Below are 18,897 nucleotides of genomic sequence, written 5' to 3' on the forward strand. Positions count from 1 at the left end.
TATTTATTCTTTGAGATTACAGCATTCACACAATGTATTTCAATGGTATAGACTTGCTACTCCTCCCAGGTTCTTCTACAGCCCCTCTAACTTAGATTTTATATGCTTTTCTTTTGTCCTTTGAGACGGGGTCTCACTGCGTTGCTCTGGTTGGCCTCAAATTCCTCCTGCCTCTGCCTCCTGAGTGCTGGGAGTAAAGGCATGCATAACTTACCAGGCTGGTTATTATGGTAGCAGGGGTACGACTGCTGGATTTTTCAGCCCCAGCTGCCTGCATAGCACCTTCCTGCATTGTGAAAGTGGAACAGGAAGGAAGCTTCCAGGTGAGCACCAATGTGATTTCTCTAAATTCTGTGACCGATGCGTGTTAGGTATCATCAGCAGTAGAGTCTTACCATCAGGTTCCTGTATTGTTCGTGATCTCCTTGACCAAAATCTTGAGGGGATGCTGGGTGGTGGTGGCACACACTTTTAATTCCAGCATCTGGGAGGAGGTAGAGGCAGGTGGATCTCTATGAGTTTGAGGCCAGCCTGGTCAACAGAGCTACACAGGGAAACCCTGTCTTGAAAAACAAAAACAAATGAACAGAAAGAACTTAAGGGGAGAAATCCCACACCTGATCCTGGGTTTATGGTCATTGTTTTGCTTCCTCTTCTTTTTTTTTTTTAATAAATCTTTTTTTTTTTTTTTTTTTTTTTTTTTGGTTTTGGTTTTTCGAGACAGGGTTTCTCTGTGGCTTTGGAGCCTGTCCTGGAACTAGCTCTTGTAGACCAGGCTGGTCTCGAACTCACAGAGATCCGGCTGCCTCTGCCTCCCGAGTGCTGGGATTAAAGGCGTGCACCACCACCGCCCGGCTGTCTGTCTGTGTTTTATGTTTGGAAACAGAGTCTCTCATTTGCCTGGTATTTGGCGATTAGACTGGCAAGCCAGTGAGACCCAGGGATTTCCTTGTCTCTGCCTCCCCAGTGACAAGATCAGAAGCCTGTGCCACTGTGCCTAGCTTTTTTATGTGTGTTCTAGGGATTGAACTCTGGTCATGCTCACGCAAAAAGCATTGACCCCCTCACCTCCCCACTGACCTGTCTCGCCATCCCTCAAAGAAGTGTTTAATACCCAGCCCAACTGTGCTCTCCCAGGTGCCGTTCTGCCTGCTGGACTGGCCTAAGGGATCCTTGCGGGCAGCACTGTCCTCAAGGGACTCACCGTGGCTTTCTCGCACTCTGTGTTCCAGGGTTGTTATCTTTGACCTTGGGAAGGGGGATGGATGGAGTGACTGACTGAATCAGTTGTGTTTGACCTTAAGTTTCATGACTGTCATCTAATCTCATATCCTGGTGTCTCTGGTCTCTTTGAGAAAAAAAAAAAAAGGTGATTCTGTAGTCACAGTGGGCCAGAATCCACCTTCTCGAGTGTGGGGCAGAGTGGGGAGGGTCACTTTTCACTAGGTGACACTGTGATGCCAGGGGTCCATCTGATCCAGCCATTGTTCCTTGTCAATTCTCATTTAAACCCTCCAGTGGCCCATGAGGTGGACACTGCGCTTGGTCCATGGCAAGACCTTCTATGTCACCAGAGTAAAGCGACTATGACTGTCGCTGCCTCAAAGGGCTATGGTGCTGGCCAAGAGTGTGAAGTACAGTACAGAGGGCAAGGCCTGGCATGGGGCACCCAGGGACACTCTGGCTGCCTCCGCCAGGGTCCTGAAATGCCTCTCTGTTTGTGCCAGATGTTCAGGCTGTGGTTGAATGCAGCCATAGGAGGCTACAGCTGTAGGAAGATGTGACGTGGCCTCTCCTAGGTGGGCATTCATCCTCAGCAGACGGTTGACTTTTTTTGAGTCCCACAGAGGACAGGCTAGACCCAACCATGGCTTCTGTGACGAGGCCTTGTAGTATTCAAGAACAAACTCTGGCCCTGAGAGGTAAACAGGCCTAGGAGAGTGTGGTCCAGTGTCAGCCTGCCTTGGAGTCTGCCCTGACCTGCCAGCTCTGGCCTGCCACCTGTTGTTTCTGGCTGTTTGGGGACAGTGGGATAGTTGTCCTTGTCCTGGAAGGCCTAGGAGACAGTCGAAGGTGATGGAAACTGCCCGAGACTGGCTTTTGGACATTGCTGTCTCTGATGAGCTGGGGGTGAGGACTCTTAGCTCTAAAGAAAGCAGAGGGTCAGAGCCTTTGGGAAAATAGGTGGTTTTGTTTTGAGACAAGAATCTCATTCATCATGGATCCCAGGCTGACCTCAAAGTTACCATCTTCCTGTTTCAGCGCCCCAAAGTACTGGGAGGACAACCCTGAACCACTATGTTTGCTTTACACAGCTGGTGACTGAAGCCACGGCTGCCTGTGTACTAGACAAGCTCTGAGCCACACCCCGGCCCTGCTTGGTGCTTTTTCTATCCCATGAAGCTGGTGACTGCCAGCAATCCTCTTCCCAGAGTCCTCTTCCCTTTCCTTGCTCTCTCAACATGTCACGTGACACTGACTTCCCCCCCCCCCCCAATGCACAGAGCTTGTGTTTCCCTAATTCAGTAAGAGCCCCACAAGGCTGGAGACAAACAAGTCTGTCTCGTTCCCACTGCTGTCTGCCATTCCTGGAACCTAATCTGTCAAGGGTTGTTGCTCATAGCATGCTTGATGAGGGAATGAGGGAATGAAGGAAGGAAGGAATGAGTGGATAAAGGAACAAATGGATTAGTAAAGGAATGAGGGAATAAACAATGAAAAGTGAAATGAATGTAATGAATGAATGGCTTAATGGATGAATGGCTGACTGAATGGAAGTGGAAATGCTACCGAGTCAAGGCCACCCGTGCAGGGCTCCAGTCCTAAGAGCGCCTCCCCTGAAGAGCACTGTCTTAGCCAGTGTTTGTTTTGCTGGGAAGAGATACCATGACCAAAGCAACTGTTAGAAAAGAAAGTATTTAACTGGAGGCTTGTTTACAACTTCAGAGGCTTAATCCATTTCCTCATGGTGGGGAGCATGCCAGCAGGTAATGTGGGCATGGTGTTCAAGGAATAGCTGAGACCTTACATCCATGGGTGGAGAGGGAGGACTACCCTGGACCTAGAGGAGGCTTTTGTTTGGTTTTGTTTTTCTAGACAGGTTTTCTCTGCGAACCCTGGCTATCCTGGAACTCACTCTATAGCCCAGTCTGGCCTTGAATTCAAAGAGATCCTCCGGCTTCTGCCTCCCGAGTGTCCCGGGATTAAAGACAAGCACCACCAGCACCGCCACCCTGCTTTGGACTTTGGAGTAGGCTTTTGAAGTCTCAAAGCCCACCCCTAGCAACCTACCTTCTCCAAAAAGCCACACCTCCTAATCTTTCAAACTGTTTACCGGCTGGGAACTAAGCATGCAAATACACGGGGGCCATTCTCATTCGGACCACCACAGCCGCCTTTCTTTCCTGGTGTGCCTTTGGGGCCTTGGCACAGGTCAGTCTCAGGCAGCTGCTGTGAACCATAGATAGGGAAGCCCCTCCTCATGCGCCTCTCTGTGTCTCCCTACAGAATGTCCGCATAGACCCCAGCAGCCTGTCCTTTGCGATGTGGAAGGAGATTCCCGTCCCCTTCTATTTGTCCATCTACTTCTTCGAGGTGGTCAACCCCGACCAGATCCTAAAGGGCGAGAAGCCGGTAGTGCGGGAGCGTGGACCCTACGTCTACAGGTGAGGCCAGGCGGGGAGGTTCTGCTGTGCTGAGCCTTGGAGATTGCTACAGATGTGAGCCAGGCACAGAAGCGGGAGGCCATAATGGCTGACGGTTTCTTTGTGGAGTGATGCTGCTGTGGGCCTGGGCTGAGTGCCAACGTGTGTGTGTGTGTGTGTGTGTGTGTGTGTGTGTGTGTGTGTTCATGGGGGCGGGTGGGCACAGAGGGTACAAAAGGGTCAAAATGACTGCTATGGAGTCAGGAAAGTTAGGCAGTGGTGCAGGAAGCCAGTTAACATGGCACATAAGAAAGGGGACAGAGAGCACGGGGGGCTTGTGTTTTAGGGGGCCTGTGGGGGGGACTTGTGACTTCAAGGATGGAAGGGAACAGTGGCCCTGGAACGGTAGGATGAACAGTGCAAAAGCCCTGAGGTGGGAGAATGGTGGCACTGGGGACAACGAGGAGGCCAGCTTACCGTACTGTAGGGCCTAGGGCTTGCCTGCCGGCAACTCTCTCCTTTGTTCCCAATGGGTGTGCTCCTGCTGAGGTGCACCCTACCGATGCAAAAGCTGAGGCCCAAGAGGTGTTTGCATTCAGTGGCACATATCCTGGGCTCTCATGGTTGAAACTATGGACTCAAGAGTGAGTGGCTGCTTGGTCTTCCACCCCTGGTCAAGATGTTTTACTTCTGTACACCTGTTTCCCCGTCTGTGAGATGGAGATGATAGTACCCACTGTGGGTGGGTTCAAGGACCTGGCCTTGGTGCTGTTGGGCACCAGCGCACCGATGCTCTGGGGTCCCTGGCTGCCAGGGTGTGCTGGGAGCTGATGGGAGCTTCTATATGGCTTCACACACCCAGCTGATCCAATCTCTCTCCACAGGGAATACAGACATAAGGCCAACATTACCTTCAACGACAATGACACCGTGTCCTTCGTGGAGCACCGCAGCCTTCATTTCCAGCCCGACAGGTCCCGGGGCTCAGAGAGTGACTACATTGTACTGCCTAACATCCTGGTCCTGGTAAGGCTGTGGCCTTGTGTCTACCCCATGCCTCCCCCACTTTCTCCCCCACTCTCCAGACCACCCCATTCTTCTCATTGCCTTACTTCCCTTCTGAAACTCTGGAGCCCCCATCGTGGTCCCTGATGAAGCCTGAAGGTCAGCGCCACTGGCGACCAGTTTGATAGGATCACGTGGGCTAGGCAGGAGTCGGGAAGAGCATATTGAGGACACTGTGTTGGGAGCTGCTGGATCAGTACCTCAGTGCATGCTGGAGCCACTCACCTCAGAGCAGCCCCAGCTGTCCTGGGGAGGAAGCAAGAGAGAGAGGGGCCAGGAGGACCTTCCCCAAGGACAAAGTCCCAAACACTGAGCCAGCCCCACCAGGCCAGGGTCAGATGTTGTGATAGGAGCTGCGGGCTGCATCCCGCCACCCGGCTAGAGCATTCCTGGCACCCGGCCGCCCGCATGGCTAGCTTATGCCCCAAAATAATTCACGGAAACTGTATTCTTTTGAACACTGCTTGGCCCATTTGTTATAACCTCTTATTGGCTTGCTCTTACATATTGATCTAACCCATTTCTAATAATCTGTGTAGCCCACGAGGTGGCTTATCAGGGAAGATCTTAACCTGCGTCTGTGTCGGGTGGGAGAATCATGGCGACTCCTGACTCAGCTTCTTTCTCCCAGCATTCTGTTCTGTCTACTCCGCCTACCTAATTTTCTGTCCTATCAGAGGCCAAGCAGTTTCTTTATTACTTAACCAATGAAACAACAGATAGAAAGATGACCCTCCTCCATCAGTCAGACCCCACAGTCTGACTTTCATACCTTTTGGAAGATTCTTTTGATTCCCCAGCCCCAGCCCCAGGCGTAGGAAACTGTCAGAAATGCCAGCTTTCATGTTAGCTGCTGGCTGGCTTTGCCCCTCAGCCTCCCTGCCTGCTAACCCCAGGTCTGTTGTCAGAGATGTCCCCAAGACCGGTGGGGCCGGAGGGAGAATTTTTGTTTTTTATTTTTATTTATTTATTTGTTTGTTTATTATCATTATCTTGAGACAGAGCCTCACTATGCAGCCCTGGCTGTCCTGCAACTCATTATGTAGACCAGGCTGACTTTGAACTCGTGGAGATCTGTCTGCCTCCCACCTCAAGTGCTGGGACTAAGGTGTGCTAAGGTCACCACATCTGTAACGTGGTATTAAAAAACAGCAGCAGTTCGTGCTGGGCAGCAGGCTGACCCAGTGGCTAGAAGGTGCCTGCCACTAACCCATGTGGATTGTAATCACCCCCAGGCCCACAGGACTCCACAAGTTATCCTTTGACCTCCATATATGAGCTATGGCACCCCCCAGTAAACAATAGAAATCCTGTGTCGATTACAGATAATGAAGGGGACCTGTGGTGGGGAGGGGGCAACATAGCATGCTCAATGAAAATATCCGGAAAGTCCAGCTATGTGTTGCCCTGGAGGCGGAAAGTGGCTTTTGGTTGAGAGGCCTTTGGAAAAACCAAGGCCCCGATGCATGCTGCAGAGGAAAGCAAACAAAAACTATTTCTGCAGCTACATTCAGGGTGCTTTGACCCTGGGGGGAGCGGAAGTCCTGGACTCCCGGTTGAGGTGGGAAGGAGACATGAAAAGTGGGTTAGAATCCCCACAAAGAGGCTGAGGAAGGAGGATGCTGAGTTCCAAGTCCACCTGGACTACATCTTGGTAAAAACCTAGAAGAGGGGACCGCAGGGTTTGGGGAGACTGTCTCAGTCTGCTCTGTTTCTGGGCTCATGTTGCGGTAGCGTGGGGTTGGCATCCTAGTTGTAAACAGAGCTTTGCGGGCCCTCTTCTCTGGCAGGCCTGCTCCTAACCTTGGCAACAGCCTCAGCTGCCCTCAGGTTGAAGGACAGCCTGGGGACCTCCTTCTCTGTGTCCCAGCTCTGCAGAGCGTCTCCTGGTGCCTCATTGGCTCCTGCCAGGCCTCAGGTGTGGCTCTGCAGGTACAGCGGCTGAGGAGAGCTTCTGAATGCCTGGCCTGAGCTTCGTGCCTGCCTGGGAAAACACCCCTGGCAACAAGGACCAGAGAAGGGTCCACATTGAGGGCCTGGGCTCTTTGCCTGACACCTGATGAAGGTGGAGGAGGGAAATGCATCCACCTCCCTAGCCCCATGTCCTTGACTTTGCAGGGGGGTTCGGTAATGATGGAAGACAAGTCCGCAGGCCTGAAGCTGATGATGACCCTGGGGCTGGCCACCTTGGGCCAGCGTGCCTTTATGAACCGCACGGTTGGTGAGATCCTGTGGGGCTACGACGATCCCTTCATGAATTTTATCAACAAATACTTCCCAGATATGTTCCCCATCAAGGGCAAGTTTGGCCTGTTTGTTGGGGTAAGTGTCTTCCGGTCACACAGACTGCTGTGAAAGACCCTAACCTAAACCAGCTTAAGTAAAATTGTGGAAATTGGCAGCTCATATAACAGAAAATGCCGCTATTGCATTCAGTTGTGGCTTGATCCGGTTCAAGGTGTGTGTGACTGGTTTAGCTTAGAAATTTGAGGCTTTGCTGGAGGAAGCCTGGATTCTCGAGACACATACCTTGAATATCCCATTAAGTGCTACTTAGAGGTGCCCCCTTATTCTCAGTCTTGACCATCCGTAGCCTGAGGTCCCTGACCCCTGACCCTGACTCCCTGCTCCAGCTCAGTTTTCTTCTGAGGGGGTCTGCTGATGACATGGGCTTGAAGTAAGGGTCAGTGGCGTGACCCAGTCACCCACACCTCCAGGACCTGTTGTACGGAGCTTAGATGAAATTTACTGCTCAGTGGTTAAAAGCACTGGCTGCTCTTCAAGAGGACCCAGATTCTATTCCCAGCGCCCACAAGGTGGCTCACAGCCATCTGTAGCTCCAGTTGGATCTGACGCCCTCTTCTGGCTTTCTCAGACACTGCATGCGTAGACATAACATGCAGTCAAAAGACTCATTCATACACGTAAAATAGAAATACATATAAAGTCTTGTGGAGAGCAGGCTATGGGTAAGGCACCACATCTCCAGTGACCAGGTGAGGACCCCGTGTGGTGGACATGTAGCAAGGTGGACTAAGGGCAGCAGGTTGAATGCCCAGTGTCAGAAGCCCCGGGTGAAGCCCTGTTTCTGCGCCTGTCCTTCCCACTTCGTCACAGCTGAGTTGGGACTCTTGAATAGGGGCTCCTATGGGGACAGGCGAGGAGACAGAGAACATTCCACCAAGTTCTGCTCCCCAGCCATTCCGCTTAGCTGATCTGGGATTAACAGAGCTATTGGCTTCTGTGACCTCTGATCCATTCTACCATGCTGGCCCCTTCCATTGAGCTTCTAGATCCTTCCGTGGCATTCTTTCCCCTGGGGAATTTGTATTAAGTGCTTTATTTCTTTTTTTCCCCCTTTTTTCTTTCTTTCTTTGTTTTGAGACAGGGTCTTTCTATATAGCTATGGCTGCCCTGGAATTCACTATGTAGACCAGGCTGGCCTTGAACTCAGAGATCCACCTGCCTCTGCCCCCTCAGTGCTGGGATTAAAATGTGTGCCACCACTCCCCACTTAAATCCCTTTTTATTCTTAATTAGGTCCTGGGTCAGATGGAGTAGGCTTGTCATTTCTGTACATGGGAGTATGAGGCAGGAGCATGGCAAGTTCAAAACCAGCCTGGACAACTTAGTGAGACCCTGTCTCAAAATGTGAAGTTAAAAAAAAAAGGCTGGGGGTGTGGTTCAGTGGCCAAGCACTTGCCCAGCATGTACAAGGCCCTGGGTCCTGCCCCCATCACTGAGTCAATGGGTAATGAGGGGACCTGTCCATAGCTGAAGAACAGGCGGGGCCCTCAATCCCAGGCTAAGGGCGCTGTTCTCCGCCTGTCTACAGATGAATAACTCGGACTCCGGTGTCTTCACTGTGTTTACGGGTGTCCAGAACTTCAGCAGGATTCACCTGGTGGACAAATGGAATGGACTCAGCAAGGTGAGCAAGAGGGGAAGACAGTCCCTATCCTCTGAAGCAGGGACTAGATTGGGGACAATGGGGGATGGCAAGTGCTCTCGAGAGGGCGTCAGGGTCACCCGGGGACGTCACAGGTCCAGGAACTGCCCCTTGAGAACTTCTGCTGGGAACTCTTCACTCTTCTGCCCTGCGTTCTCGTTTACAAGGCAGACAGGAAGACATTCCCATAAAGATAAGACAATGGAGGCCCAGCACCTTGCCTGGACCCACCCGGAAACCCCCAGCGCTGTTTGTGGGACCAGCTTCCTGGCCTTTAACCCACCGCCGCACCTCTGTATATCTAGAGAAATGTGTTTTCCTTCCTTCTTTGAACACACAGAAATCCGGTTGTGTGCTACTTTGCAGTTGGCTCTTCTCCTTAGGACATCTTTGTGTATATTGTGTTTTTGTATTGTTATGTTTGTCAGTCACTGAAGATGGAGCCCAGGCCTTGTGCATCCTCCACAGGAACTCTGCCACTGAGCCACACCACCAGTCCTTCAGTGAGGGATTGTTGTAGGCGTGCCAACACTGAACTCTGTTCCCAGGCCCTCACTTGGGGAGTCAAGGCAGAGACTCCACCATTAAGCCACACCCTCAGCCCTTCACTGGGGGATTCTAGGCGAGCTTTCCCTGCTGAGCCATCATACTGTTCCTACCCTCCTCCTCCTCCTCCTCCTCCTCCTCCTCCTTTTTATTGTTTTTTTTTTTTTTGAGACAGCGTTTCACTATGTAATAGCCCTAGCTATCCTAGAATTCATGCTGTAGCCCAGGCTGGCCTCAAACTCACAGAGATCCTCCTGCCTCTGCCTCCCAAGTGCGGGGATTAAAAGCGTCTGCCACCACCACTCCGCTAAATTTTTATTTTGAAATAAGGTCTCATTTTGTATCCTAGGCTGGCTTCAAACTTTCAGTCCTCCCTTCTCAATTGCCTCCCCAGTGCTTAAATCATAGATGTGTTTGCTACCACACCCAGGCAGCCACCATTCTTAGTGGGTGCTGTCCACATCAGCCAGCTTCTTCTACAGTAAGAAGCCTGATCGGAAGAGCTCACCCTGCAGAGGAGAGTGGAAAGTGCCTGCGTGGTTTGCTTTTTTGTTTCACAGACAGGATCTCACTGCATAGCCCTGACTAGCCTGGAACTCACTATATAGACCAGGCTGGTCTCAAACTCACAAGAGATCATTCCACCTCTGCCTCCCAAGCACTGGGCTCTAGGGCATGCACCACCCTGGCTGTCTTGAGTATTGGTTCTGAGCGCTAGCCTCCCTGATTAGAGGTAGGCACTCCGATGGATTCCATTTCTAGGTCTTCAGCTGTTCCTGTTGTCACCTTAATACCTCCCCTGGCTGGCATGTCCCAGATCCCCTTGTTTGCAGGGTGTGTATGTTGACTTTTGGGGGAGGGAGCAGGAAGATGTGGGCGATAGACCCATTGTACAGATGACTTAACAGAGTCCCCAACAATGCTGTGTGTTCAGGCCCTGGTGGGGGGGGGGCCAGGAAGCTGGGCTTGATGGTCTGTCTACACAGCCCGCTCTGTGCCCGGGTTGAGTATGGTGACATCTGCACGGAGGCATGCATTAGGAACAGACCTCGGCTGTCTCTCAGGCTGCATCTTGTCCTGTCCGCCCACAGATCAACTATTGGCACTCGGAACAGTGCAACATGATCAATGGGACTTCCGGGCAGATGTGGGCACCATTCATGACACCCCAGTCGTCACTGGAATTCTTCAGCCCGGAGGCTTGCAGGTAACGCTCGCATGGGGACTCCCTGCCTCTGCTTCTGCTCCTAGGGAGTGCGGGCCTGGCCCTCTGCGTGCTATGGCTCAGTTTTTCTTGTCACTGGGACAAAACACCTGGCAGAGGTGACTGGGCAGGGAATTTATTTTGGATTTTGGTTGCTTGAGGATTTGCACCTTAAGGGGTCATCAACCGCCCCCAAACAGCGCCCCCGCTGGCGTCCGAGAGTGGAAGCAGCGTGTAGCCTTTTTCCCAGAGAGGCTGTGAGCCGGTGGCTGCTGAGGGCTCGGTCTTGAGGGTGGCAATGCGAGGCGATGGCAGGAAAAGGTCAAGGTCTGAGGCTAACTGTGAAGTGGAGCTGGAGGCCTGGGGTCTCTCTGACTGCTGGGTGCAGTTCCTGCTTAGTCTCCCAGTTTCCGACTCCCCTGCCTCAGAGGTGTGCTTGTGCTCCACCGTCCTAGGGCCCCGACTGTGGCCTGGGGGAGACGTGCTGGGTCTCTGGGCTCATTCCCAAGTGCTGCCCTAGCTGCTGTTCCATTCTGGCCACGCTGGAGGTGACCTTGGCCTGGGAATTCATCGGGCTGACCTTTGAGCCCTCTGCCTCTCCAGCTAACACAGGCAACTGTGCTCCGTGCCAGGTGTGAGCACAACCATGATGGGTGAGCAAAGTCTGTGCCTCGGTGCTCGTGTCCCATTGGGTACTTTCCAAAGCAGAGCTTTGTTATTTTTTAAAATGTATTGCTATTTTTTAATTATGTGTATCTGTGTGGGTCTGTGTACACGCACGTGGGTGCTTGTGGAGGCCAGAAGAAGGTGTCAGATCACCTGGAGTTTGTGTTGTAGGTTGTGAGCTGCCCAGCGTGGGTGCTGGGAACCGAACTTAAGTCTTCCTAGAAGAGCAGTAACCATTGAGCCATCTCTCCAGCCCATTTGTGTGTGTGTCCAGTGCGTGGGTGTGTGTGTGCGCGTGTGCACACACGCGCTGATAATGGAACCTGGAACCTCACATACACTAAGTAAGTGCCTTTCCCCGAGTCATGCCCCAGTCCCCAAATAGGATTCCAGACTTAGTGACAGAGGTGATTGAGGTGGCTCAGGGCTGGGGAAGGCTCGGTCTGTAAAGTATTCACTATCAGCAAGAGAACCTGAGTTCAGTCCTCAGAACTTAGCAGCTGCATTTGCCTAGGAACTCAGCACTGGGGGGTGGAGGTGGGAGAGAGCTGGAAAGCTGTCCATCCTGGCAGAATGGATGAGCTCCGGGTTCACGGCGAGACCATCTCAAAAAAGAGGTGGAAGAATGACTGAAAAAGAAATCCAGTGTTGGTGTCTGGCCTACAGCACACACACGTGCACACATGTACACATATAAACACACCCATGACATAGATACCTATACCCGTGACACAAAGGGAAAGGAAAGATGCATTTCCCTCCCAGGTTCTGAGCTTTCAGTGCAGGCACAAGATGCTTTTGAAGATCTTGCAGGCAGTGCTGTGTGGTGAGAGCCCTGGGGGGTGTGGCTCGGTGCTGCAGCACTTGCTTGGTTTACGTGAGGCCCTGGGTTCCACCAGGTTAGTGTTTCTAATGAACCTGTGACTGAGTAAGACGCTTAGCGTGAAACTGAGGAAGAGCCTGGGACCACACAGCCCCTGTCAAGGCCACCCTGAATGACCTGAAGCCCTACCATTAGATCCCACATGGTTTGCTTGTTTTCGAGACAGGGTCTCTCTGTGTGGCCTTGGTTGTCCTTTAACTAGCCTGTAGGAGAGACTGGCCTCGAACTCACAGAGATCCACCTGCCTCTGCCTCCCACAAGTGCTGGGATTAAAGGCGTGCACCACCACAACCAGGCATAGATCCTACTTCTTAAAGATTTCTCCAGTCCAGTAGCACCCCCTGAGAGCAGCCCTTGACCACAGAACTCTTGTGCATTCACCCACATGGCAGCCAGTTGCTCCCTGTGTTTTCTCCTTTCCTCATCTCTGGAACCATTGCTCCACACCCTCCTCTGTGTGCTCTCTCCTGGAATCTCTTGAGAGTGGGATGCAGGTCAGGTCCCTTTCCATCAACCCTTCAGGGGGTATTCTCCAAAAACAAAGGTGTTTTCTTACACAATCACAAGGCTCAAAATCAGGGAATTTAACATCGACCTGATAAGATCTTCTGAGTTGGTGCTGCCACATAAATTAAAAAACAAACCATGCTTGTAATTTCAGGTTACTATCTATCCTTGTGGGTGGGCGTGGGGACTGAAGCCCAAACTCCAGGCAGCTAATCAGTTCACTTACAAGAGCAGAGAGTTAAACTGAGGGCGCTCACGCCTAGGGCTCAGATAGCTGGCTCCACTCTCATATAGACCATGATCCAGATCTAGAGAATGGTGCCACCCACTGTGGACTTGGTCTTCCCACAACGATTAAGGGAATTACGACAGTTTCACGGGCTAGCCTGATCTAGACACTCTCCTATTGAGAGTCTCTTTGCAGGAAATTCTAGATATGTCAAATTGACCAAACTTACCATCACACTGTGTGAAAATAATATTTTATTTGACTAAAATATTTATTATTCATTAGATGTATTTTATTTATCTAAAATATTATTCTAAACATTATGGAGAAGAGCTTTTGTTTAGTATCAGGTCTTAGAAATCTGGGTGCCTGCCAGGCAGTGGCGGCGCATACCTTTAATCTCACCACTGAAGGCAGAGGCAAGGGGATCCCTTTGAGTTAGAGGCCAGCCTGGTCTATGTAATGAGTTCCAGGGTTACATAGAGAGACTACAGGGCTACATAAAGAGAGAGAGAGAGATCCAGTGTCTTATCCTCTTGCGGTTCATCCCATTTGGACTCTTGTTTGTCTTGAGATGGGTTTCACTGTGTAGCCCTGGCTGCTGGAACTGACAAAGATCCTCCTGCCTCCATCTCTCCAATCCTAGGATTAAAGGCTGTAAGCCACCACACCAGTGCCTGGACTCTCCTAGTTTTGAGGATCGGGCAGGTGTGTGTGTGTGGTGCTGACTATGGACAGAGTGGGTCACCCCATCCTTGTTTCCAATCAGGAGTGTGATTGAGGTTAGACCACGTAGTGAATGGACGGAGAGGAGTGAGGGTGGGCAAGGGAGACCCGGAGAGCTGAAGTCTGATGTGTGTGTGTTTATTCCAGGCTGAGGGAGAGGTGGGATTCAAAGTTCCTGGGCTAGGAAGGGGTATGTTTGAACAGCACCTCGGAGGCCCTTGGTGGGTGGAGTGAGGGAGGGGTGAGGGAAGCTGGCAGTGGTATCCTACTACAGGTTGACAGTAGAGGCCCTGGTGATTGCTTGTTCCTCAGCATCCACAGGAGACCATTGCCCAAAGCCCTAGTCCCCACAGTCCTCTGTGCTTCAGTCCCTATCCAGAGACCGTGGTGCCGGGCGGTGGTGGTGCGCACCTTTAATCCCAGCACTCAGGAGGCAGAGGCAGGTGGATCTCCGTGAGTTCGAGGCCAGCCTGGTCTATGAGCACGTTCCAGGACAGCCATAGAGAAACCCTGTCTTGAAGAGAGAGGGGAAGAGAGAATGGCATTTCACTGTAAATGGACAGGGGCTCTGTAAACTTGAGATTACCGCCGGGCGGTGGTGGCGCACGCCTTTAATCCCAGCACTCGGGAGGCAGAGGCAGGTGGATCTCTGTGAGTTCGAGACCAGCCTGGTTTACAAGAGCTAGTTCCAGGACAGGCTCCAAAACCACAGGGAAACCCTGTCTCGAAAAACCAAAAAAAAAAAAAAAAAAACCTTGAGATTACCTCAGGGGACCGCACCTCGTGCACCAGGACAGTGCAGCGCTGGCTTTCTTTATTGTCTGGGGAACAAGGAAAAAATTTACCAGGTGGGCAGTGCAGGTGCAACTTTGCTCACAACGTTTTATTATTATTATTATTATTATTTTATTTTGATGTTTTTAAGACAAGAGTGTCATATCATCTAGGCTGGGCTTGAACTTGCTGTGTAGCCAAGAGTGACTTTGAGCCCCTGGTTTTCCTGCTAAGTTGAGCACTAAGGGAATAGTTCTCACCCTGCCTCCTCCCTGCAGGTCCATGAAGCTCACCTACCACAATTCAGGGGTGTTTGAAGGTATCCCCACCTATCGCTTCACGGCCCCCAAGACTTTGTTTGCCAATGGGTCCGTCTACCCACCCAATGAAGGCTTCTGTCCGTGCCTCGAGTCTGGCATTCAGAACGTCAGCACCTGCAGGTTTGGTAAGTGTCTCCTCCGCACTGCTTCCCTGCCTCCAGACTGGGGCGAGAGGGTGGCACCAGAATTTTATCTGCTTCCAGCTTGCAGTCCCATTAATCTCTGGTCTCTGCACCGCTGATGAACTCAGTGCTACAGATAGGGAACTAGAGATAATGCCACCCTGATAAATGTCCCACCAGCTCTCATTAGCCTCGGGCTTTATCACTCCCAAGTCCGAAGGGGCCAGCCCTGAGGTTAAGATTCCGACAGTGGGCATTGTTTCTTGGCCATGGAGAGGAGTCTGCCCTCATCCCCTTGCTGTTTCTGGAGGCACCACATTCCTTGGCTTGTGGCCCGCTCCTTTCCACCTAGTATCCAGTTTGAGACCGGGTAGTACCGTGTGGCCCGAGTTCCTGCCCCTGCCATCTGAGCACTGGGATGGTAGGCACATACCCTGACACCAGCTCCACCAAAACGCTTCATTCTGTGCCCTCCTCCTCTGCCCAGCTCATGTTTTCAGGACCCCAGACACTGGCTGGCTGGGGGCCACTGTGAGACTAGAGTCTGAGCGACAGCCGATCTTTAGCCTGGTGGCTGCGGCTGTGATTCCTTTGCCCACTGGGATGTGGGTGGGAGCACCCCTGGGGCCGTTCACCTGCAGAGAAGCAACAGCTTGGCAGAGTCCAACTGGCGGTTCTGGTGTTGTGTAAAACTCTCCTCTTCAGCCGAGCCGGGTGTGTGAATCTTGGTGCTGGCTGTGTCCCCTGGCGTCCGCTCTGAGTCCTAATCGTGTGCCAGACCCTGCTATGCCCACCTCTGTTGCTCTGTTTGGACCTGGGTGTCAGCCCCAAGGCACACCCCCTCACCCCTCACCTGCTGGTCAGGCCTAGGCAGGTCCCGGTCCCTCCCGCACATTCTTTCTCCTTCCTCCCCAGCTTCTTCCCCAGTCTGCTACTGTGGTCCGCTCCGTCCCTCGCCAGCTCACGTTGCACCAGATGTGAATCAAATTAAAATGAAAAGCTTCCTCTGTTCATATCCTTTCAGAGGCCCTCCCTGATCTTCCATCCTCTTTGGTCCACCAGTCATTCTCTGTGCATTCTCTTAGCTATCGAGTTATTTAACCCTTCCCTGCCTGCCCCCTCCCTGGACTGCAAACCTTGTGTCTTGCCTCCTCCCCCATCCAGGATGCCCAGCCTTATAGTCATTGTTCACAAAGTGTTGAGCTATGCACACACAGAAACAGGAAGGCCTGAGGCAGGGCGGGGACCTGGTCGGTGGGACACAACCTCTCTCTGACTGGGTCTGACTTTCAGAGCCTGTTTGGGTGGAACGCTGTCTTGTAGCTAGAGAAGCAGGCTCTGGGGATACCGCTGTGGGGCGGAAGAAGAGAAGTGAGAGAACGGTGGATCCTAGTCCACAAGTTCCCCTTGTAAGACAGAGCCCACCAGGCCACCTGCTGCACAGATATCTGGGGCCGGCGGCAGCAGCTGCCTGGCCTGACTGCGGCACGTGTCGGTTCATGGGATTCAAGTTTCCGGGGCAGAGCCCTACAGGACTTTCCTGTGGGCAGGAAGCTGTATCCACAACCCCAGCTCTGCCTTCCTCTTGGTGCTCGGTCCCAGAGCTTGCTCCAATTAGTCACTAAGACCACACCACAGGAGCAGCGACATCCCGACATCCCCGTAGAGCTCTGTTGAAAGGGACAGAATTTCAGATGTGCCAGAGGGTCTAAATGTACCGTGTCTGTAGCTTGTTCTTTGGTTTTTTTCCCTGGGGGGAGTGTGGGTACAAGCATGTGTTTGCAGGAGCATGCAAGGAGGCCAGAGCTGGGTGTCTTCCTCAATTACTCTCTATTTATTTATTTTTTTTAAATATTTATTTATTTATTATGTATACAATATTATGTCTGTGTGTATGCCTGCAGGCCAGAAGAGGGCACCAGACCCCATTACAGATGGTTGTGAGCCACCATGTGGTTGCTGGGAATTAATCTCAGGACCTTTGGAAGAGCAGTCAATGCTCTTAACCTCTGAGCCATCTCTCCAGCCCCTATTTATTTATTTTTTGAGACAGATGCTCTCACTAATCTGTGACCTGGCTGGCTCTAGGGATTCACCTGCCTCTGCCTCCCAGTGCTGAGGTTACAGATCTGTGCTGCCACGTCTGGCTTTCAGTGCGAGTGCTGGGGACCTGAACTCAGGTCCTCAGGCTTGCGCCGGAGACACTTCACTGACTGAGCCATTTTCCCGACCCCCAACACTTACGTTTTTAAGTGGGAGAAAAACAAGGACGGGGAGGGGGTGACTTAAGTGGTCTGAGCAGTTTGAAATCTGCAAAGGGACACAGCCATGTGGCCAACAGCAACCCCACGAAGAGGCAGACCTTGTAGGGCGCAGTGTTTCCCGCTCCTCCTGCCCACTGCCTGACTTTTGGTCTCCAGGCTCTCTGCCTCTTCATGTAGATGGAAGTCATGCTGTGTGTGTTCTTTTCCACTCACTCCCAAATGCTGCCCCTACCGCATCCATATGGTCCATCTGCAAGACGGTGGGTGGTTGAATTTGGCCTCTGGCTTGTTGTGGGACTATGCTCCGCTTGCCCTACCCCTTCCTGGCTCACGGAGCTATCTCGTGGCATTCTGCTATTACAAGGGTGCTTCTAGAACATTCGTGCACATGCTATGAGGGTGCACCCGACTGAGTCCACCTTTCTGTGGCATTTTATCTGACGATAAAGAATGCACATAGGTTTCCCCTTCTGGGTCACGAGAATTCCTTGGACTCAGGACTCCCCGTGTGTCATCTCCCTGTCTTGGGACCTTTCCTGGAGTGTCCCTTAATCACAACTGGGGTAATCCTAAGCAATTAAGTCTGGATACATGGATCATAAAGCTATAAATTAATTATACTTATTGCCTGGGTGCGTCTCTCTGAGGGTGTTTGAAAATAAAAAAGGAAGATGAAGCACTCCTGTTGTTAGAAAGCCACATGGGTGTGCCATCTGCAGCAGGCGGTGTCGGCAGCCATGACACCCTGCTGGAATCTGTGCCTTCCAGGTGTGGCTAGGTGGCAGCTTGATTTCTCCAGCATCCACGGTGTCCTTCCTGTAGAAATGGGGTTCTGGTGTTTGCTGGTATCTCCTTTCAGAGTGGGTCGGAGGGGTGGAGACGGGGTTTTCCAAGCTGAAGGCAAGACTGGGTGGCCTTCCAGAGTCTGTGGGCTCACCTGGATTCTCAGGGACTCCTGTTCTCCACCGTAATGAGTCCTCTATCATCAACCAGCTCTCAAATAATGACACAGAGGCTTCTTATTCATTATAAAAGCTTGGTCTTCGCTTAGTCTTGTTTCTAACTCTTTTTCTTTTTTTAAAGATTCACTTATTTGTTCCATATACAATGTTCTTTCTGCACACATACGATTGCATGCCAGAAGCGGGCACCAGACCTCATTACAGATGGTCCTAAGCCATCATGTGGTTGCTGGGAATTGAACTCAGGACCTCTGGAAGAGCAGCCAGTGCTCTTAACCACTGAGCCATCTCTCCAGCACCCTAACTAACTCTTACAACTTCAAATAACCCGTTTCTAGTCTACATGATGTCATATGGCTTGTGGTTTTTACCTCTCCTCCTGCATGTCCTGCTTCCTCTGTGTCTAGCTGGTAGCTCCTTCCTTTTCCCCAGAGCTCTCTCTGCCCAGAAGTCCTGCCTATACCTCTGGCCTAGCTTTTGGCCATTTAGTTTTTAATTAAACCAGTCACAGTGACATACCTTTGTACAATGCACTCAAATATCTTGCAACATTTCCCACTTTTGTATAAATAAAAAAGAAAAGGTTTTACCTCTAACATAGTAAAACTATATAAAAAAAAGAACAATTATCAGGTAAGAATTTCATTTACAATATCCAGTCCATTTGTATTTGGCAAATTTAGAGAAATTATTATCTATCTTATCCTAATGAGTTCAAAGTTTTATACCTAAACCACTTATATCATAACTTGTATTACCAACCCAAAACTATCTTTTTTTTCTCCTCAAAGCATTTTCTTAGATAAACAATTTAAACTTTTAAGCTCAAGCTAATACATTTTATACTTCCTTTTGTGAGTTTCTTTTCTGAATTTGGTAACGAGGAAAACTGTAGCTATAACTGTCTTGTCTTCAACTCTGTCAGAGACCTGAGAAGGATATAATACTACCTGAGCAAACAAGAAGTGTAGAACCAACAACTTCTAAAACTATAGAAATGGACAGAAACTGCTGGCTGCTGAGACAGTCACCCAAG

General features: G+C 51.1%; 1 protein-coding gene across 3 annotated transcripts in view; it reads left to right on the top strand.

The window, feature by feature from the left end:
• Scarb1 (scavenger receptor class B member 1) overlaps window positions 1-18,897 on the top strand; it is a 66,604-nt gene that overhangs the window by 33,673 nt on the left and 14,034 nt on the right. For all 3 annotated transcript variants that reach the window (XM_041649119.1, XM_041649118.1, XM_041649117.1), the window contains exons 2-7: window positions 3,508-3,665; window positions 4,529-4,670; window positions 6,828-7,031; window positions 8,545-8,640; window positions 10,296-10,411; window positions 14,472-14,638. In XM_041649119.1, the coding sequence (XP_041505053.1) occupies window positions 3,508-3,665; window positions 4,529-4,670; window positions 6,828-7,031; window positions 8,545-8,640; window positions 10,296-10,411; window positions 14,472-14,638 (883 nt within the window). The remainder of the gene's footprint in view (window positions 1-3,507; window positions 3,666-4,528; window positions 4,671-6,827; window positions 7,032-8,544; window positions 8,641-10,295; window positions 10,412-14,471; window positions 14,639-18,897) is intronic.

This window comes from Microtus oregoni, unplaced genomic scaffold (genome assembly GCF_018167655.1).
Source record: "Microtus oregoni isolate MIOR12 unplaced genomic scaffold, Mior012 000003F_ref0000135, whole genome shotgun sequence".
Classification (NCBI taxonomy): domain Eukaryota; kingdom Metazoa; phylum Chordata; class Mammalia; order Rodentia; family Cricetidae; genus Microtus; species Microtus oregoni.